The following is a 23,048-nucleotide window of genomic DNA, read 5'->3' as shown; positions in this document are numbered from 1 at the left end:
TAACCCCAAGGCATTCTATGCGTATGTGAGAAACCTGAGAATGACGAGAACGAGGGTAGGTCCGATCAAGGACAGTGGTGGGAGACTGTGTATTGAGTCGGAAGAGATAGGAGAGGTCTTGAACAAGTACTTCTCTTCAGTATTTACGAATGAGAGGGACCGTATTGTTGAAGAGGAGAGTGTGAAACGGACTGATAAGCTAGAAGAGATACCTGTTAGGGAGGAAGATGTGTTGGACATTTTGAACAACTTGAGGATAGACAAGTCCCCCGGGCCTGACGGGATATATCCTAGGATTATGTGGGAAGCAAGAGAGGAAATTGCAGTACCGTTGGCAATGATCTTCTCGTCTTCACTGGCAACGGGGGTGGTACCAGGGGACTGGAGAGTAGCGAATGTTGTGCCCCTGTTCAAAAAAGGGAATAGGGATAACCCCGGGAATTACAGGCCAGTTAGTCTTACTTCTGTGGTAGGTAAAGTAATGGAAAGGGTACTGAGGGATAGGATTTACGAGTATCTGGAAAGACACTGCTTGATTAGGGACAGCCAGCACGGATTTGTGAAGGGTAGGTCTTGCCTTACAAGTCTTATTGAATTCTTCGAGGAGGTGACCAAGCATGTGGATGAGGGTAGAGCAGTGGATGTAGTGTACATGGATTTTAGTAAGGCATTTGATAAGGTTCCCCATGGTAGGCTTATGCGGAAAGTCAGGAGGCATGGGATAGAGGGCAATTTGGCCAATTGGATAGAAAACTGGCCAACCGGTCGAAGTCAGAGAGTGGTGGTAGATGGTAAATATTCAGCCTGGAGCCCAGTTACAAGTGGAGTTCCGCAGGGATCAGTTCTGGGTCCTCTGCTGTTTGTAATTTTTATTAATGACTTAGATGAGGGAGTCGAAGGGTGGGTCAGTAAATTTGCAGATGATACAAAGATAGGTGGAGTTGTGGACAGTGAGGAGGGCTGTTGTCGGCTGCAGAGGGACTTAGATATGATGCAGAGCTGGGCTGAGGAGTGGCAGATGGAGTTCAACCCTGCCAAGTGTGAGGTTGTCCATTTCGGAAGAACAAATAAGAATGCGGAATACAGGATTAATGGTAGGGTTCTTGGTCAGGTGGAGGAACAGAGGGATCTTGGGGTCTATGTACATAGATCTTTGAAGGTTGCCACTCAGGTGGATAGAGTTTGTAAGAAGGCCTATGGAGTATTATCGTTCATTAGCAGAGGGATTGAATTCAAGAGTCGTGAAGTGATGTTGCAGCTGTACAGGACTTTGGTTAGGCCACAGTTGGAGTACTGTGTGCAGTTCTGGTCACCTCACTTTAGGAAAGATGTGGAAGCTTTGGAGAGGGTGCAGAGAAGATTTACCAGGATGTTGCCTGGAATGGAGAGTAGGTCGTACGAGGATAGGTTGAGAGTTCTCGGCCTTTTCTCGTTGGAACGGCGAAGGATGAGGGGTGACTTGATAGAGGTTTATAAGATGATCAGAGGAATAGATAGAGTAGACAGTCAGAAACTTTTTCCCCGGGTACAACAGAGTGTTACAAGGGGACATAAATTTAAGGTGAAGGGTGGAAGGTATAGGGGAGATGTCAGGGGTGGGTTCTTTACCCAGAGAGTGGTGGGGGCATGGAATGCGCTGCCCGTGGGAGTGGTAGAGTCAGAATCATTGGCGACCTTTAAGCGGCATTTGGATAGGTACATGGATGGGTGCTTAATCTAGGATAGAAGTTCGGCACAACATCGTGGGCCGAAGGGACTGTTCTGTGCTGTATTGTTCTATGTTCTATGTTCTATGAAAGGAGGATGTTAACTGGCTTGCAAATGGACTCTGGTGGAGCTGTTGCCATGGAGAATGTGCTCGATGCTAAATACTCATGCTGATTCTTTAATTTAGACAATTTGACTCTGATCAAGACATTGCCCTGCAAAGGACCAGCAATGGTTTATTCTCTCATGCAGTATAACTGCTCCTTTTGCCCTTTGAAATTGTATTCTTGCAAAATGTCTTGATGAGTGCAAATCTGAAAGCTTGGACAAAATGTGTCTTTTCACAGCAGTACTCAAGTTCTGTGCGAGCAAAAAACAATTTGCTGTTGTAAATGTTTAGGGAGGATAAGTGAACAATAATCTGCACTTTTAATAGTTTTAAAGTGTTGCAGTTGTTTGCAAAATGGTAGAGGACAATTAATAAAAAGGGTTATCTAAAACAGCATTTGCAGTATAACAAGCTCACAAGTTAGATCAGGAAGATTGTGGCTACATCTTGTGTGAGGAATAATCCAACAGATAACTAACATCAAGTTTGTAAAGTTTTACATAACTTTATTTACTTAAGCTGAGAATTTGCAGTTGCATTACCAGCTGAAGTGTCAACTGTAAGAAATACATTTATTTGTGATGTTCCAATCTTGTCAGTTGAACCAGATTGTTCATCTGGTGTGTTCTTTCACTTGTATTATTTGCCAGAACTTGGCAGACGGAACATGTTGGAAAAGTGAAGTTGTCCACTTTGGCAGGGAGAGTAGAGAAGCAGAATATTAATTATCTACAGAGAGACTGAAGAATGCTTCAGTACAGAGGGGACTCTTCACACATGAATCATAAGAAATTAGTGTGCATGTATAACAGGTAAATAGAAGATGAAAAGACATGGAGTATAACAGTAGGGAGGTCTTCTGACAACTGTATAAGGATGGCACTGAGAGAATTTTGAGTAGTATCCTTACTTTAAAGAGGGAAGTACTTACATTGGAAGCAGTATATATATGTGCCTGGCTAATTCCAGAATGAAGTTGTTTTTGAGAGGAAAGGTTGAGCATGTTGGGCCTGTACTAGTTTGGAGTTTATAAATATGAGAGGTGATCTTGTTGAAACACAAGATTCTGAGGGGGCTTGACAGCGAAGAGTAGATGTTGAGAGAATGTTTCCCTCACGGGTTAAATCAAGTAAGGAGGCACAGTTTTACAAATAAAAGGTCTTCCATTTCATGAGAGGAGGAGGAATGTCTTTTCTCAGAAGTTTGTGAATATCGCATGAGAACTTTAAGGCATCACATTGTGTTAGCTGCTGCTCACGATGAAGGTTTGTGCCAGCATTTACTTTAAGTGTCGGATACTATTAGCCCTGCTTAGTTTAATGTAAAGCAAAATCACTTCTTGGTCTAACTAGAAGAATCTGTTGTAGTTAACAAGATATAGCTTATTACACATTGGTAACTAATTACAGGCTACATTGATATGTTGGATATTGTTGCAGAGATTTAAGGAGAATCAGATATCAAGCCTTACTCCTTCGGGAACCCAAACTGTTCTACTCTCAAATCCACATGACATCACCTCAGTGTCTGGCACATATGATACTTCTCAGTATTAACTCCTTTTGATCCATTTTAGATCCAGAAAACATCAGTTAGCCTTTGAAATCGTCTTTCACAAGGGCTCAGTGATTTAATATATTCAAGTTTAAGCTAGACAAATGTCTGATTTAGAAGGCAATGAAGTTCATAGGGAGGCTTTCCAATAATTAAGCCCATTATGAGATCAGCCCTGATCTTACTGAAGATGGGTCAGACTCAGGGTCTGACATACTCCTGATTATAATGTTCTTCCATTGTAATCTAATAATCTCCTGTTTATCCTCAGTTATCAAATTACCAAAAGTTTATTGAGGTGTAGAGCGCATTCCCAATGACTCAGCTGATCTCTGCACTGTGTGGAAATGAACCCACAGAATGCAAAGATTCAAGATTTTGATACTATTCTGTGTTTGAGACAACAACAATTGGATCACTAAAGTTGATCTAACTGCCCTTGTGTTAGGCCGGTGAAGATTGGCTAGATTCATCCTTTTTGATTTCTCTCAGCTGGCCAGAGTTTATGTGAATATTTGTGCAGAGGAGTGAGGGGACCACAAATAACATGTTCCCCAATCTGCTTGCTGATGGCAATTTAGCAGCTCATCTGCGAAATATGACCACATAGGTCGATATAATTGCTCATCTGTTTTTAGCTGGAAATAGCACACCAAGAAGCAAAGGAAATAGAAAGTAGTTCACTTTTAGAAACGGGGCCACCTGAAAACTATTTTTCTGAAAATGACTGCAGCAACATTTTCAGAAACATGTGGTGCACAGTGATCCACTCATAGAGCTAACCCATTCCTTATGTGTAGATGTGCCAGCTGGCAATACGCTACTCATCATAAACTAATAAATGACAAATTGCAACAGGAGAATCCAAGGCAGATTCCAACATGTAGGGCATCAATGTCTTCGAATGAATTTTTAAATTTTGATCGTGCCTTAATGGCTCTGTGAAGTAGTTTCTCCTCTGGTTATGTGATCATCCTTAGTTCTGGTTTGTACAGGGTATGAAGCCATTGCACTACATTAAAGAAGATCAAAATGCAAATTTATATATTTTCATGATAAATAATGCAAATTTATATAATTAGTATTCAAGTTCTTATTTGCATTTGAATTCATTTTCTGACTCATTTCTCTTCACAAAGGAATGAATATCACTATAACAGCTGTGATACTTACTGAACCACACTTCAGCATTTGGTATAGAAGTGATATGTTCTTCGATAATTGATGGGAAGAAGCAGGATGCAATAATAGAGCAGTTAAGAGAACATTATTCAGGAAAATTTTGTGAAAATTAGACAATTTATTTAGAAGTAAGTGGTAATTATAACACTGTTTTATGTTTATGATTTTCTAATTTTTGTGTACTGTTTCCACATGCGATATACAACACAGGTGAAAACAAATTTGCTTTGTACGCAACTCATAACTGAAATCTATACATGATTGGGATACAGTTCAATATCGTGCTGGCAGAAGACCTGGATCATTCTGAGAACAGAACCACATTAATGTCTGCAAACTTCTTGACCATGATGTCTGCATTAAAGTCCAAATCAATCATATATTGATACTACACAAAGCAAGTGATCTGGATGTGAACCTTCTGGAATTCCACTGGAAACTGCTTCCTAGTGGCAAAACGTTTTGTTTCTAACTCTCAAATCCAAGTCAGATTTAAAGATAAAACAACACTTAGAAGGAGACTCTTAGTTTCTTACCTGTGTGATGATACCATAGTTTTAAGAGATGTGTTTTGTCCCATTTCTTTTCTGAACAAAAAAAGGTTGAGACAGAGGTCTGGAGAAGTCCGTTTGAAGGCAAAAAAGTAAACAGCTTGTGAGGCTTTGGTTTTTTTTAAAAGTTGGGACAACAGCTTGATCAAGCTCCCACAGAACCAGGGTTTTTAGTTTTAGCTTTCTGCAGTTGCTCAGCTCAGGAAGCTGGTTGTGGAAGCTTTTATTCCCCTCTCTGTTACAGCTAAAAGCTGATGTTCTCTTCCTACTGTTAGAATTGCATGTGAGACAACCTGTTTTACTAAATTTGACTTACTGAAGAAGTGCAGAAAATTTCAGTGGACGGAGGAATGTCAGGAGGCAGTTGACAGACTGAAAGCTCTGTTAACCCCTGCTCCAGTGTTAGACACACCAAAGCTATCGATACGAGTGATGTGGGTGTTAGTGTTGTACTCTTGCAAGAAGAAGATAAAAAGATAGAAAGACCTATTGGCTATTTTTCCAGAAAATGAAATAATCATCAACTGAAATATTACGCAATTGAGAAGGAGACCTTGAGCTTGGTGTTGGTGTTGCAACATTTCAACATTCATATTGCCATTTATGTGTCTGAGCTGAAAATGTGTTGCTGGAAAAGCGCTGCAGGTCAGGCAGCATCCAAGGAGCAGGAGAATCGAGAATCCTGAAGAAGGGCTCATGCCCGAAACGTCGATTCTCCTGACCTGCTGCGCTTTTCCAGCAACGCATTTTCTGATCTCCAGCATCTGCAGTCCTCTCCTAGAAGATTTACATGTCTGAGACAGGTGTGTATACTGATCATAACCCCTTAAAGTCTTTGGAAAAAATTAAGGATAAAAATTCCAGACTGTTTACAGGGAGCCTATTACTGAAGCCATTTAATTTGAAAATTATACACTTGGCAGCACGAGAGAACGTAGTTGCTACACGTCACAATTCTGAAAGAAGACAGACATATAATGGTGAGAAAAATAAAACTGGACTGAACTGGATTTTATCGTGAAGTCTTGCATGCTTAGAGCCAATGTAATGTATATGTATTGTAGTTTACTAATAGTGTCAGGCTAAAAGTTTTTAAAAAATAAATCCATCCTTATTGATGTTTTCTTTTAAAGGAATGAGGAGTGATGATACTAAGGTTTTAAGAGGTGTATTTTAGAACATAGAACAGTACAGTACACGACAGGCCGTTCGGCCCTCAATGTTATGCCGATCTTTTAGCCTACTCTAAGATCAAACTAACCAACATAACTTTCATTGTGTTATCTTCTATGTGCCTATCTAAGAGTCCCTTTAAGGTCCCTAAAGTATCTAATGGTACTACCATTGCTGGCAGTGTATTGCATGCACGCCCCACTCTCTGTGTAAAGACCTACCTCTGACATTTCCCCTAAACCTTCCTCCAATTGCCTTAATATTATGCCCCCTCGTGTTAGACATTTCTGCCCTGGGAAAAAGTCTCTGGCTATCCATTCTATCTGTGCCTCTCAACATCTTGTACATCTCTATCAAGTCACCTCTAATCCTTCTTTGGTCCAATAAGAAAAGCCCTAGCTTCCTCAACCTTTCTTCATAAGACATGCCCTCCAGTCCAGGAGCATCCTGGTAAATCTCCTCTGCACCCTGTCTATTCTTCCTATAATGAGGTAATAAGAACTGAACACAGTTGTGTTCCAAGTGTTGTCTATCCAGGGCTTTGTGGAGCTGCAGCATGACCTCACGGCTCTTAAACTCAATCCCCATGCTAATGAAAGCCAACACACCATATGCCTTCTTAACAACCCTAGTAACTTGAGTGACAACTTTGTGGGATCTATGAATGTGGACCTCAAGATCCCTCTCTTCCTCCACATTGCCAAGAATTCTGCCTTTAACCCTATAATCTGCATTCAGATTTGACCTTCCAAAATGAATCACTTCATAGGTTTCCAGGTTGAACTCCATCTGAGTTCAACCAGCTGACTTCTGAGCCCGGTTCTGCATTCTGTCAATGTCCCATTGGAACCTACAAAAGCCCTCCATACTATCCACCACTCCACCAACCTTCATGTCATCAGCAAACTTATTAACCCATCCTCCCACTTCCTCATCCAAGTCATTTATAAAGATCACAAAGAGCAGAGGTCCCAGAACAGATCCCGGTGGAACACTGCTGGTTACCAAGCTCCAGGCTGAATACTTTCCATCTACTTCCATCCTCTGTCTTTTATGGGCCAGCCAATTCTGTATCCAGGCAGCCATGTTTCCCTGTATCCCATGGCTCCTTATTTTCTGAATGAGCCTGTCATGGGGGACCTCATCAAATGCTTTGCTTAAATTCATGTACACCACATCCACTGCTCCAGTTTTGTCCTAGTTTTTCTTATAATGAAAAGTTGGGTGATGAGCAGTCCTCACAAAGCCAATAATCTGAAGAGTTTGTGGGGAATTGGGTTTTTTCCAAGTTGGAACAATGATACAGCCTGAATGGGTGGAGTCCAGCTCCCACAGACCAAAGGTTTCTTGCTTTCGCTTTCAGTCTTTGCTGGGGTCTTGAAGCTGGATGTGGAAGCTCTTGTTCCTCTCTCTGTTATAGCTAAAAGCTTGGGTTCTCTTCCTGCTGCTGGAATTGCATGTAAGACAATCTATTTTACTGAATTCACCTTTGCCAAAGGCATTGGGTTATGACCTATTACTGCATTGGAACAGTTATTTGTAGTAGTTAAAATGTAGATGATTTTGTTAAGGATATTGATAGTTATAGATAAGCTAATCCTTTTCTTTTTATTGTCTCCATTTGAACTGTCATGTAAAAATAAAGTGTGCTTTGCTTAAAGTTGGGAAGTTCGACCAATTGAATTGCATCTGGATCAGAACACCCTACACTTAACTAGACCATAACACTTTCTTATTTTAGAGGTATTTTCTTCATATATCTTGAGAGTGTTTAGTCTGGTCCATGCTATCTATAACATCAAGACTGGTTTGACAAAAAAAAAATTGGAGAGTGAGGAACTACTAAGTCAAAGCTGCATGGAGTTCTTGAACTGTAACCAAAATTTGAGGGGAGAAATAGTAGATTGGTAGTCTGAATATAGAGGTCTGACAAAAACAAAAGGCATAAAGAGCAAATAGTGTGGAGAGAGCACAGAATATTCAGCAAGTGACTTACAGCCAGTTTTTACATGATTTCTTCAGTGTCGTCAAAACCTCTACAACACAAGCAGCCAAGGATGGGAGTTAAGAAAGGAAAGGTGCCTGCTGAGGGCACAGTGACAGGCAGCAGTTGTTTGAAGGAGCACTTTAAGGAGCTCTTCAACTGAAACTCAGTCATCTAACATGAGTGTTTCCACCACATCCCATAACAGACTAGCCTCCACCACTTCAGCACAACCCCAGCCCAATATAAGCTTCAAAACGTCATCAAATGGTGAAGAACCACTAAAGCAGTCATCACAGACAGAATTCCTATGTATATACTAAAATATGGTGGAGAATAGGTAGCCAAATACCTTTCCTCATCTGGAAGGAGACGAGCAAGCTAGGGAATCTGAGACATCACAATTGTAACCATCTTCAAGGATTGAGATTAGATTGATTGCCATAACTGCAGAGTGGTAACCCTGCTGTCTATAATGGACAAGGGCATTACAAGAATCTTTCTCAATTGCGTCGTCCCAGTGGCTCAACAGTCTCACCAGATTTGTTGCAATGTGGATTCCATCCATCGAGAGGCACGTAGGACATAATCTTCACAGCAAGGCAAATCCAAGAAAAGTGCAGTAAGCAGCAGCAATTTCCCTCTGTAAGGTTTTCTTTGTGAGGTCAATGGTCTTCAAATCTCTCTTAACCAGGAGAATTGATGGAGCATCCTCCTCAAATTTAAGTACCTGTAGAAATTCATCACCATTCTGCATCTGGTGGACTTTGGCATGTAAGTAATGACCTTCACTAATGGATTTGCCATGGACCCAACATGAGTGTAAACCGGGATCAAGCAGGCTATGTCATTACACTGTAATGTTCTTTTCTATCCATCTCACCACCACACTCCCTTGTTTCTCCATGAAGCTACCTGCCAGCATGGAATTACATTTTAGGATGAGTAGGAAGGTATTCAACCAAAATCACCTCCAGATCAGAACCAAGACCACCCCAATCTCTGTAATCACACCACTGTATGCAATTGTCACTTGCTGCTGCACACTTTGAGGACAGGCTCCAAACCCCCATTGGGCCATGGACAGAAGTGTATGAGAGAATGGCTACAAGACTAAATATCTGGAAGGCACTTTTTTCTGCCAGCCTGCTCCCACTGCATAACACTTCATTCTGACAAGCAGGATCCATGGTGAGCCACTGGGCAACATGGATCATTTCACGTGCTTTTGAAGCTCCTGTTGAAAAACTCAACGTCATGTCCACTGTACTAGTGCAACGTTTGGATGACTGAAGAAAAGAGTATATAATGACAAAGGCCTCACACCCAACACCAAGCTCATTAAACTATAATGCTCTCTTCTGCCAAGCTACAATGTTGTCTGTCCTCCTGTACATGTCAGAGACATGGACTTTGAACAGCATTCAGTTAATCAATTTCTTCAAGATACATCACCAGGAATGTATCTGTAAAACCCTGTCAATCCATGCTGGGATAGATTGCAATAAATATTTTTATTTATTCAGAGGATGCAGGCATTATTTCTGATCTCTAATTTCCGAGCAAGCAGTTGAGAGAAAACCATATCGCTAAGAGTATGGTGTCACATGTAGACCAGACCAACAAAGGATGGCAGATTTCCTTCCCTAAAGGATATTGATAAACCAGATGAATTTGTATGACAGTCAGCAGTAATGATCAAACTATTATTAGGCTAGCTTTTCATTCCTGTTTTTTTAATTCAATCTTACCATCTAGCATGGTACGATTTTAACCCATGTTCTCAGAACATTAGCCTGGATTGATAGTACAGTGACATTAGTGGCCAGCATTTCCTATCTGCCCCTAACTGTTCTTGTGAAGGTGATGGTAGTGAACTGTCTTTTATAACCACTGCAGTCCATCTGGTGGTCCACCTACTCACTGTTAAGTTCTAACATTTTGACTCAGTGACAGTGAAGAAATAGCAATATAATTTCAGGTCTGGGTGGTGTGTGGCTAGGAGAAGAATTTGAAGGTGGTGATGTTCTCATGCACCTGCTGTTCTTGTCCTTTGAGGTAATAGTGATTGCAATTTTGGAAGATTGAAGGAGCTTTTGTGATGAAACTTGTAGATGGCACACAATGATTCCACTGAGCTTTGGTAGTGGAGGGTCAAGAGGGTAGTGCTGGAAAAGCACAGCAGGTGAGGCAGCATCTGAGGAGCTAGTTTCCAGGATGTTGATTTGTATGTTTGTAGGTCGTTGGCAAATTCTACATTACAGCTCCTTGTTGTGAACTAGGTTCCCTAGCATAGTATTTGTAATCTCTTACCACACTGATATTTCCCAGATGTTTCTTTCTTTAGCTCAATAACAAGACCACTCTTATCAAATGAACCATGCCCCTAGTGTGGCATGGGAAATCCAGGGGAGCAAATGTGCATGTCCTCCAACCTTTTGCTGCTTCAGTCACTTTCCTTTATGGCTTTAGCTAGGATGTGCTTTTTACTTTAAGATGCACCAGCCGACTTTAATTAGTGTGTGTGAAGCTTGATTTCTGCCCCACCCCCCATCTTCTCAAACAGGTGTAAAGCCAATAAATACCATAGGCAGTCTTGGCAATATGCCTGGCTCATGATAAGGAGCTGCCAACATTAATTTCATGTGGTCCTTGCATCCGTGTGAAAAGGCACCATGTACCCTATGCCCCAGTTTTTGGACATGATTGAATTTCAAAAACCAAATGTCTTGAGAGGAAAGAAAAATCTGTCGATGTTAGAACGTAATGATGTGGAACTTTTATTTTGCTGAAATCATTTGGTTTAACCACTGACTTTGCTTGCTTAAAGCAGGCTTGCATGCGTAAAGCTTGCTGATATGCATTTTGTAGGACATTGAATTATTGTGGAATATATGAATGAAGAGTTGTCACTTCCAGTAAAATTGGAAGCATACCCATATAGTGGAGATGAACATTGAAAAGAATAGTGAAATGGCTTCAAAAATATCAAAGTTTCCAAAGGACTTCAGCCAGAAGGCTTGTATTCTTTAGCGGTATGTATAAATGAATTAGGTCAACTTTTATTCTTTTTCTCTGGAGATGCAAAACAACCAGAAATACTTTTACTTTTTACCCTGATCCAATGTTTAGTGGATAAGTGAATGCTTCACATTGTGAAAACAATGCTGTTAATATGTTTGAATGAAAAATCAGTTCAGAAACTCAGTACTTTACTAGAGAGCTAATTGCATAACATTGTAATAGTTTAATATTGGACTTTATAGGATTTTTTGCTTCAAGTTGTTATCTTATTGAAGCAATAAATTATGTTTACTGTAAATAAATTACTGTGTTTCTAACAGTCATTTCAATCACTCATTTGAGTTCTATTTGAACTAATGTTCTGTTAAATATTCACTATCTACTCTGGACCAACTTCAAAATCAATGTCTGTGGAAATTGTTCTGAATAAAATCAATACTATTCAGACAGTGTAAATTCTTCTCTGTTTCTCCTCCACTTTACTCCACAGAAAGATTAGAAAGGGCCTTGCAACTCCTGTGGTGAGGCGGGTGGATGAACAGTCTGGTTCAACATGAACTTTGCCAACACCACTCAACTGGCAACTGCTCCAGGCCATTTGTCAGTGGGCTGGCCATCACATTTCCACTGATTCCCTCCTGCCCCTGAGGGGAAAATACTGCATGAAGGCTGTGCATCTTCTCTCCAGTGACATGACTAAGATTATGAATTCTACATGAAACCACAGGTGTAATAGTTTAGGCATAAGGGCACTCCACTGTGACTTCTAAAGCAGCAGCATCTAATATTTTACATGGTTTAAATGGATTACAGAGATTGAATAGTTCCACTTATTTCTAAAAGCCTGATTAGAATTTGCATAATTAACAAAGAATGTGTGAGTATGTGCTGTTGATTGCATCATTTTTGACGTGTGCCAAAATCATTTACATGATGTATATTTTATGAGATATCTTGTGCGATAGAAGTTTTTTGGGAGCATATCTTTATAACATACCACTATACCTTATATTTGCCAATGTAGTGAACGAAAACAAGGAGTTGGCTGAATAATTTTTTTTTAAATACTAAGACTATGGTTATGACCCCTGCTAATGGTACTACTGGACAAGTCAGACACCAGAATGAAACCTTGAAAACTTAATGTGATTTTTTTTTACTTTTGTGACCTATCTGGTGATTAGTTATGGATTCGTGCTCACACAATGCTACAGATTTTTTATAACAACTGAAGGGGAAGAAAGCCAAGCTTTCAAACTATAGAAAACAGTTAGAAAGATTGTAAAACACAGCAAAACTGCGTCTCAACATGCATCTTGACACTCAATTACAGACACTCAAATCCAGAGAAATTACACTCCTATCTCAACTCTTCAGGGTTGGACTTTACTGACCCCTGACGGTTAATTTGCTGAGGATTGTGAAGACAACCTGATGAGTCTTTTGCAAATCTGCTGACATGAACTTTTCACAAATCTGAGAGCCTAAGTTTTCTTAGTTCTAATAACTTGCAGATTTCTAATCAATCTCTCTCCTGATGTTCTCTGCACATGATTACAAAGATTTGTTTCAATAAACTAGCCTCTGCAGCTGAGGTACTACCTGTCCTGACTGGAGTTTCAGTGGCCTTGAATTTGTTTAGATGATCAGAGACCTGTTCTTTGCAAGATTGTGGAAATATTTCTCGCTCTGTATTTCTTGATGCAAGAAGTTTTTGTGATCACTTTACTGACCACAGAGGTTTCTTCACTTGCTTTTATTACTGACTGGACCAGCAGAGAGTATCTTGCTCTCTATTCTTGGTGGAATCTCTTCATCTGTCTGTGCCTGCAGTTTCTGCTGCTGCATATCCAAAACAGATTCTGTGCTGTTGGTAGACAATTTTACTACCTCCTTATCTTCTTTGAGAAAGAATGGATTCTCATTGAAAGAAAGGGGTTTTCTGGAACACACTCCCTCTTGAATGCCGAAATACACAAAGGTTCAGAAATTTCAGATTATAGTAAATTAATAAATTGCCTGTTGGGTTTCCTTCTCTGTAACCATATTCAGAACACACTTGGAACATCCTTTGGTGGCATCTTTGGTGTGCATTTTTTGACCATTTATACCTTTTTGTTTTGAAGGAAATATAGAGACACTGTCTTTCAATAGTAGGACTGATGTATCTTTATAGTCTGCTGATGGAAGGGTGTCTAAAACTATATAAAACTATATAATAAATAGTTGTGATGATTATGAATGAGGCGTAGTTTGCAGCTTTTTCTGTTGCAGCTGGCCTCTCACTCGAATTCTTGAACCCCCCATGCCTCAAAGTTTAATGGAGGATAGTTTGAAGATTTTTGGTCTCAATTATGTCTTAAAATCTGAAAAGATTATTCAATTTCAAAGTAGATTTTCTGCCATTTAAACACTTCCATACAAAGTTCATCTTGCAAGCATGCGCTGTCCAGGCAATCAGATTTTCAGTGGGCCTGCCATATCCCCTAAGAAGAGTTCATCCTGGCCCTCTAAATCCTGTACTGAGACTCTCACAGATTGTCACTGCTTGACTTTCTGTACAACCATTGCAGCTTTCCCTCTGACTGACTGACTGTTTGCACTTGAGACTCTCTACAGCACGAGCTAAGTAGGGCTGGCTCTGCTAAAGTCCCTTTGTGGCTTGGATAGCATTATGTTTCTTTGTGTGCTTGTCATTAGTTTGTCCTCTGAGTGCTTCTTTCTTTGCCTCAAAGTGTTTTTTCACTGTAATATTTTACTGACTGTTGGCTAATTGATTTCTGGGTTGCGAACCATGCATTTTGCTATGAACCTTCACTTGCACTTTTTTCAGCTTCTGCAGAGGATTTGCAATTTTCTGGATTGGTATCGAGGTACACCTCGAAGTCATCGCTAGCCCCAGTCATTGCTGAGGTTCACCAGGTATTTTCCCTACCTCCTGGGTTTCGATAACTGGCTTGACTCATGGTTCATCTTTGCTGGTTTTCAATTTAGGCACTTCTCATATCTGGTTTTGCGTGTCTTGCCACCAGGTAGTAATGTGAGATCTAAACCCTTAATTGAACAGCAGAAGGTTTTGTTGAAATGCTATGTACAGAGGATGGTAAAAGGAAGCCTTATCAGGAGCACTATGGACTGAGACTCAAGTTCCATATGATCTGACTTCACAGCTCATTTCATACATACTGAGGAGTTCCACCCTTTTCATGTGCCTTTTGATTTCTGAACCTGATATCTTTATAAACTATAAGGACGACTGTCACCGACATATGGGAACACCATCACCTGTGAGTCCCCTCTGAGTCTCTCACAATCCTGACTTGTTTGGTATCACCATTAATTTAGACATTGGGTCAAAAACCTATAACCTTCCGCCAAACCTGTAACTAAACAATGTCAAAAAAAGGCCTTCTCAATCCAATTAACCATATTTGATAAAAGAATTTTTAAAAATCAATTTTAACATAGACTGTGTTTACCTTCTATTGAAAGCAATGAATAATAAAATTAATGTGCTATAAAATGAGTGCCTTTCTCATGGGCATTTCAGGATGAGCAAGTGTTCACATCCCATGAAAGAATTCTCAATATTTCTGTATTTATTTAATATTGTCCCTTATAAATTAATGTAGTATTATGTGGAGATGAGAGTTCAACTTTTACTTTCAAATTTTTCGTTGCAGTTCTTCTGAATCAGGACTCGCATACAAAGTCCAACATTCTAAAAATAAACTTCAAGAGGGAGGGAGGTAAGATTAGAGTCGTATCACATTATACACCTTAAGTATTAAACTCTGTAAAGTCTTTCCACCCCCACCACTCTTTGCTTTATGAACAAGAAAATAATTGCGATGGGAAGAGCAAATTGGTTTAAATTCACGTGATATGATTAAATTAGCATTTCAAAGATCAATGAACCTGAAAAAATGGCAGGTTACAGCAAAAGTAAATTTGGACTTTGAAAGAAAATTTGGGTTATGGTGGTAAAGACATGTTATAACAAATAATGAAATGTAATAGAGTTATAATAATCAAAACTGAACATTTTAAGAATTATTTACAAAGTTAGATTAACCTAACGTTTAATTTTTATTCATTGTACTTGTAAAAACACAATGCCTCTGTAGAAAATGGGAGACTACATTATGTGATTTACTTCAAATAAACCTCATGATTATTGTAGGTTATCCAATAAAATAGAATTTGTGCAAGGTATGTTTTTTATTGCGCAGTCCTGTATTTATGATGATAAAAATGATCAAAAGATGAGTTCCAAGAAATGTTTAAAAATGCCCTTAGGGAAATGCAGATATTATTGCATATGTCATTTATTAGTCCATTTTGTGTTTAGCTCTGGTGCATTCTTTTCTCAGAAGCATCGTTGGTGAATTTGTGCATTAAATCCAACATCAATCACTTTGATCAGGGTCTCGCTCAACAAACCCAGCAGCTTCTCATCCACGTCAGTGCCATATGTTTCTCACAGCTGTTCCAGTATCGCTGATGTTCAAGGAAAAATATGACGATTCAGCTCATGGCTTGAGTTTCTGTTGGATGATAGCTGATCAGTTTTTGGGTGCACATATACATTCACAAACACGCTGAACTTGATGAGTAAATATATGGGTTTAACTAAGTTACCAGGCAAGCCTTTAATTTTGCAGCATAAACTGATCTTTTAGAATGTCTTTTTTTTCACTGTTTAAGTAATTTTTGTTTTGCAAGAACTGTTTTGGTAAAATTTTGTGCAGTATTGACAAATGGCAACATATACTTCTATTGTTTTTTGCTGTAGAAAGATATTCACAAGCACTTCAAAGAAGCATAGTCAGAGAAATCAAGCTAAACTGACAAGGGGCTTGGTCATTGAGAAGTGTTCTAAGAAGGACCTTAAAGAATTAGAGGGAAAGGCATGAGGAGTTAGAGAGGAAATCCCAGAACTCAGTCTAAACAGCTGAAGGCACAGCAATTGTGAGAGGCAGAGGATACCTAGATTTGACACATGGGTAGCTCATGAAGTAATGTGGGGCAAGAGGATCACAGAGGTAAGAATAAGAAGACCATGAAAGGCTTTGAATACAAGGATGAGATTTTGAAGTTGAAGTCTGAGGAACTTTTGGACAGTGTAGGTCAACAATCAAGGGAATGGTGAACTGGAGACAGTGGCTTAGTGGTGATAACACTAGCCCAGTGATACAGAAACACAAACTAATGCTTTTAGGAGTGCACTGGGCCACCATGCTAGCTGGTGGAAATTTGAATTTGAAAAAAACTAGAACTGAAAGTTCATCTTAACAATGGTGACCATGAAACAATAGTCTATTCTTGTAAAAACCCTTTGATTCAATAATGTCCTTTAGGAAAGGAGGTCTATCATTCTTACTCATTTCGACTTGGTGTGACTCCAGACCCACACCCACTGACTTTGTAATTGACTCTTAACTGGTCTCTAAAATTATTTTAGCAAAGGACTGCAGTTATACATTGGATTCACATGCTGGTCTTGCCATTTTGATCATGCAATATGGAAACTTGATCTATAAATCATTAGAATTGTCAATTCTGTAAATGACAAAGACATGGTTAAGACTTTTAGCAGCAAATTAGATGAGGCAGAAGTGACGATGGGGTTTGATAGGGTGGTGCATATACCTGGCCTTCCTGATAAGGTGGATATAGTTCCTCCATATCAACTATGGATCAAATCATGTCACAAGCTTGAGACATAACCATAAACTGAATGGAATAGGTGTCAAATATTTTTGGCAGGGATCACAAATAACTTCTTTTTCAATATTTAACACAATGAAACTGTGGCGTATCTGGATCTGGAGTTTGTACAATCAGTCTGACAACAGAGAGGCATCAGAAGTCAAGGCAGGAGGGAGATGGATGACGCTGACAGTCATGAGCCCTGACCCCATCTCTTCTGTTGCTTTTGTCATGGGCACATGGCTGATGATGATAAAGGGGCAAAGGGTAGATCCTATTGAAGTAATGGCATGGAGAGAATCAATTGCTGGACATAGTATAGCCATGAATAGATTGAATAAATTGGATAGGATGATATTGGATTATCTTTGCTGTTTCTTGAGTAATGTAGGAGGCTGGAATGTTTCTTTTTAATGGCACGCTGTGAATTACAATATAGCCATGGTAAAATTACTACATGGACATTTTTAACTCTTCCATCCTGTTTGAAAACAGGCAGATAAAATCTGTCAATGTGGTTTACTCTCTCAGTTTCCAGTATCCCTGTGGAGATTCTGAATTTAAACAGCAGTTCATTTGGATTCAAAGTAAGTATGCAGATTGGGTTCTGATGATGTAATTGGAACCTGACTCTTTCTGTCCATGGAAGCACTTTTTGTTTCTCCACCAGGTCAACCCATCAGGAGGAGTTAGAGCCAGAAATAAGCCTTTTGTGTCCTTCTTTGTGGGATCAGGAATAGCAGGTATGAAAGGTCCTCCCAAACCTTTCTCAGCAACATTTTCATGTATCTCTGTCTGTTCGTTCAGTCCTAGTTTCTCATGGAGGCCTCCTGCTGCTTACAAACAGGAGTCTAGTGAGTTGAAAGTATACTCTCCTTGACTAATTGCAACTGAGGATAGGACCATATAATTTCAGCCACATGAATTGTTCTCCTGGTACAACTAGAGCTTGGTGCTCTTATATTGATGTTTTGTTTCTGCACTCTATTTTTATCTTGCTCACTCAGATTTTATCTTCTATCCTTTCTCTTTTTTTCTTCTGTGACTCCTTCACATTTTTCTTGCTTTGTCAATATAATTTTAAATGATCACTCTTTCCATTACTGTTTGACATAATCTATCTCTCTGTGTCTCTCTCCCTCTCTCTCTCTCTCTCTCTCTCTTCTCTCTCTCCCCCACTCCCCTAATATCACTGGTGTTTCAGTGATGCTGTGTCAATGTTCCTTTCTTTGGACTTTTATTTTTCACTCGCTAGCGTACCTCCAAATGTGATCTGGAATTGGTAAAGCAGGTTATAATTGCAGAAAGACACAGGATACTGAGGAGTGAGTAATACTGAGTGGTGAGTAACTGATCTCCAGCATCTGCAGTATTCACTTTCTCCGAGGTGAGTATTTCAAGCCTTGTACAGCTTCTGCAGAAAGGCCTACATGTGGGAGGAGCTCAGTCAAGCTTTTATTGCTTTCCCTTACTTTTGTGTCAATGGGTGCAGAAAATTTCAGAATGAGTAGGTGAACCAAGCACTCTACAAATGGTAGTCAAATGAAAGACAGATGAGAGAGATTTGGTGAGAACAGAGAGTCAGGAGAGGACCAGGGGCAATAAAGTGTGTAGAGGTCCAGGAAGAATTGGAACAGGTGAATGAGCTAATGAATAGTAACCACTCAGAGTGCTGGGAAGATTTGAACTGTGCGGGAAAAGAGTGGACATGTAGAGGAACCAGATAGATTAAGAAGCATTTCCTTCACCCTGGATATCATCATAGCGGTATGAATGTGATTTTTCTTTTACAATGTTCTACCTTTCTGACAGTAGAAAACTTGAACATATTGGATAACTCTAATTTAAATAGCATATCCTGGCCAGGGTGTCTGGAAAGCAGAAAAAAGATAGGGTAAGGACGAGTAAGGGCAATTGAGGACACACCAAGGCACATTTGAATGTAGGCTGGATAGAGTAGCAACAAGTGAGCATTTTTGGTAGACCAGCAGGAGGTGGTGCGGTGGAGGGCAGTCTGGATGATGGAAGGGGGAAAAGCACAAAATAGGTGGATATCCGGAACTCTTGGCTGTGGAATATCTCCTCGACTGAGCAGATGCAAAAGAGGCGGAGGAGTTGGGAAAATGAAATGGAGTTCTTGCAGGATGCTGAGTGGGAGAATGTGTAGTCCAGATAGTTATGGGAGTGTGGGTTTATAAGCTACCTGGGCTACACCACTACCCAGTATCCTGCAAGAACTCCATCCCCCTCTCCCAATTTCTCAGCAATCCACTGCATCTCCTCCATTTCCTGCTCCATTGCTCTAAAACCACCCAAACACAATAAAGACTAAATGTAAACTTAGGGAACAGTTCGCAAGGGTCGACTGGACCTTCCAGTCACCGCCCTTTTTAATTCCCCTTCCCTCTCCCTTTCCAACATGACCATCATTACCACAATGAATCAAATCGCAAATTGGAGGAACTTCACCTCATCTTCTGCCTGGACAGCCTACAGCCCGAAAGACTCAACATTGACTTCTCAAATTTCAAATAACCTCCTTTTCCAACCCCTGACTCCATTCCCAGCTCCTCCCCCTCCCTTCCATTCCTTCCTGCCACTATCCAGATTCATTCCTCCTATTGACCAACCAGGTCGTACCCTCTACATGCCTTCACCTATCCCCACTTCACCACCCTGCCCCCGCCACCCCCTTTAACTGCAGCTTCCCCTACACCCACCACTAGTCCTGAAGAAGGCTTACACCCGAAATATCAATTTCTCCACCTCATGATGCTGCCTGCCTCTCGATCACAGATTCATTAAGCAATTGATTGTTATAGTCATATCATCCAAATTATACCTTCCAGATAACGTCCCATGCACCATGATAACCATCCTAGATATTTCCTATTCCATTAACAGGAAAGTCCCACCTGAAGTGGCATACACTAGAGAGGGAATTTCTCTGGGAGTCTTCATTATTAGCTGTGGACCCCACCAAATGTCTCAATATAAAGTGCAATTTGAGCAAGGGTACCTTGGCCTCCCGCCCTTTAAAACTGAGAGGTTAGTACTCCTCCATGCTGAACAGCAATTGAAAGATGCATATAGGCTGCAAGGGTCACAGAGTGGACCCTGGGTGGGGTAACCAACCCAGCATATGAGTGCACAAGTTAACGTTGTTTAAAAAAAGTCAAGTCACCTGATTTTCTTTTTCTTTTTGCACCCAAAAAACAAGTTGTCACTTTTACTGCCAAAAGGCCAGTAGCACAGTCAGCATTCCAAAGCATTTTGTGCAAAGGCATGGTCAAAATGATTAATTTTTCAGGAGGCTTTTGAAAACCAGTAGCAATATAAGGAGGATTAAAGAGGGAACTGTATGAGGGTTAAGTTGATACAGGTGAAATCTTGGCCACAGGAGGAATGAACGTGTGGGGAGGATTGGGTAAGTGGTCACAGCAGTCTGAACTGGAGGATGAAAAGTCTCAATCTGGAAACTCATTTTGCAGCAACTGTAGAAGAAGTCAGTTAGACTGCATTTGTAGATAAGGATTTGGAGCTTAGTGCTCTAGGGAAACAAGAAAATCTTTGACAATAGACAATAGGTGCAGGAGTAGGCCATTCAGCCCTTCTAGCCTGCACCACCATTGAATATGATCATGGCTGATCATTCCTAATCAGTATCCTCTTCCTGCCTTATCTCCATAACCCTTGATTCCATTATCCTTGAGAGCTCTATCCAACTCTTTCTTAAATGAATCCAGAGACTGGGCCTCCACTGCCCTCTGGGGCAGAGCATTTCACACAGCCACCACTCTCTGGGTGAAGAAGTTTCTCCTCATCTCTGTCCTAAATAGTCTACCCCATATTTTTAAGCTGTGTCCTCTGGTTCGTAACTCACCCATCAGCGGAAACATGTTTCCTGCTGCCAGAGTGTCCAATCCTTTAATAATCTTATATGTCTCAATCAGATCCCCTCTCAGTCTTCTAAACTCAAGGGTATACAAGCCCAGTCGCTTCAGTCTTTCAGTGTAAGGTAATCCCGCCATTCCAGGAATTGACCTCGTGAACCTACGTTGCACTCCCTCAATAGCCAGATTGTCTTTCCTCAAATTTGGAGACCAGAACTGCACACAGTAGTCCAGGTGTGGTCTCACCAGGGCCCTGTACAGCTGCAGGAGCACCTTTTTGCTTCTACACTTAATCCCTCTTGTTATGAAGGCCAGCATGCTATTAGCCTTCTTCACTACCTGCTGTACCTGCATGCTTGCCTTCATTGACTGGTGTACAAGAACACCGAGATCTCTTTGTACTGCCCCTTTACCTAAATTGATTCCATTTAGGTAGTAATCTGCCTTCCTGTTCTTGCCACCAAAGTGGATAACCATACATTTATCCACATTAAACTGCATCTGCCATGCATCTGCCCACTCACCTAACTTGTCCAGGTCACCCTGTAATCTCCTAACATCCTCATCACATTTCACCCTGACACCCAGCTTTGTATCATCAGCAAATTTCCTAATGTTATTGCTGATACCATCTTCTATATCATTAACATATATTGTAAAAAGCTGTGGACCCAGCACGGATCCCTGCGGTACCCCACTGGTCACTGCCTGCCATTCTGAAATGGAGCCGTTTATCACTACCCTTTGTTTCCTATCAGCCAACCAATTTTCAATCCAATCTAGTACTTTGCCCCCAATATCATGCGCCCTAATTTTACTTAGTAACCTCCTATGTAGGACTTTATCAAAAGCTTTCTGAAAGTCCAGGTACAATCCATCTACTGGATCTCCCTCGTCCATCCTCAGAGTTACATCCTCAAAAAATTCAAGAAGATTAGTCAAGCATGATTTCCCCTTCATAAATCCATGTTGACTCTGACCTATCCTGTTACTACTATCCAGATGTGCAGTAATTTCGTCCTTTATAATAGACTCCAGCATCTTTCCCACCACTGAGGTCAGACTAACTGGTCTGTAATTTCCTGCTTTCTCTCTCCCACCTTTCTTGAAAAGTGGTATAATATTAGCCACCCTCCAATCCTCAGGAACTGACCCTGAATCTATCGAACTCTGGAAAATAATCACCAACGCATCCATGATTTTCCGAGCCACCTCCTTCAGTACCCTGGGATGTAGACCATCAGGCCCCGGAGACTTATCAACCTTCAGACCTAACAGTCTCTCCAACACCAAATCCTGGCAAATATAAATTCCCTTAAGTTCAGGTCCTTCACCCACTGTTACCTCAGGGAGATTGCTTGTGTCTTCCCCAGTGAACACAGATCTGAAGTACCCATTTAATTCTTCTGCCATTTCTTTATTCCCTGTAATATATTCCCCTGTTTCTGTCTTCAAGGGCCCAATTTTAGTCCTAAACATTTTTTTGCCTTGCACATACCTAAAAAAGCTTTTACTATCCTCCTTTATATTATTGGCCAGTTTACCTTCGTTCCTCATTTTTCCTCTGCGTATTTCCTTCTTAGTAATCCTCTGTTGCTCTTTAAAAGCTTCCCAGTCCTCAGTTTTCCCACTTATCTTTGCTATGTTATACTTTTTCTCTTTTAACTTTATATGTTTCTTAACTTCCCTCATCAGCCATGGCTGCCCATGCCTTCTCCTGGGATCTTTCTTCCTTTTAGGAATGAACTGATCCTGCAACTTCTGCATTATACTCAGAAATATCCGCCATTATTCCTCCATGGTCCTCCCTGCTAAGGTATTGCACCATTGAACTTTGGCCAGCTTCTCCCTCATAGCTCCATAGTTCCCTTTATTCAACAGAAGTACTGTCACTTCCGACTGTAGCCTTTCCCTCTCAAATTGAAGATTGAAGCTTAATGTATTATGGTCACTACTTCCCAATGGCTCCTTCACTTCGAGGTCTCTGACCAATTCTGGTTCCTTACACAATACCAGAACCAGAATTGCCTTCTCCCTGGTCGGCTCCAGCACCAGCTGCTCTAAGAATCCATCTCTGAGGCACTCCACAAAGTCTCTTTCTTGAGGTCCAATACCATCCTGATTCTCCCAGTTTACCTGCATGTTAAAATCCCCCATAA

At 40.6% G+C, this 23,048-nt stretch overlaps 1 protein-coding gene across 5 annotated transcripts in view; it reads left to right on the top strand.

Moving 5' to 3' along the window:
* LOC140486208 (interleukin-1 receptor accessory protein-like 1) overlaps positions 1-23,048 on the top strand; it is a 1,398,735-nt gene that overhangs the window by 384,117 nt on the left and 991,570 nt on the right. For 4 of the 5 annotated variants that reach the window (XM_072585030.1, XM_072585026.1, XM_072585028.1 and 1 more), the window contains one exon: positions 14,968-15,033. The exons of the other annotated variant lie outside the window; for it this stretch is intronic. In XM_072585030.1, coding sequence (XP_072441131.1) covers positions 14,968-15,033 — 66 coding nt within the window. The remainder of the gene's footprint in view (positions 1-14,967; positions 15,034-23,048) is intronic. 5 annotated transcript variants of the gene reach the window in all.

Source organism: Chiloscyllium punctatum, chromosome 15, assembly GCF_047496795.1.
Source record: "Chiloscyllium punctatum isolate Juve2018m chromosome 15, sChiPun1.3, whole genome shotgun sequence".
Taxonomy (NCBI): Eukaryota; Metazoa; Chordata; class Chondrichthyes; order Orectolobiformes; family Hemiscylliidae; genus Chiloscyllium; species Chiloscyllium punctatum.
Note: the sequence above shows the minus strand (reverse complement) of the source record. Positions and strands in the feature narration are given on the sequence as shown.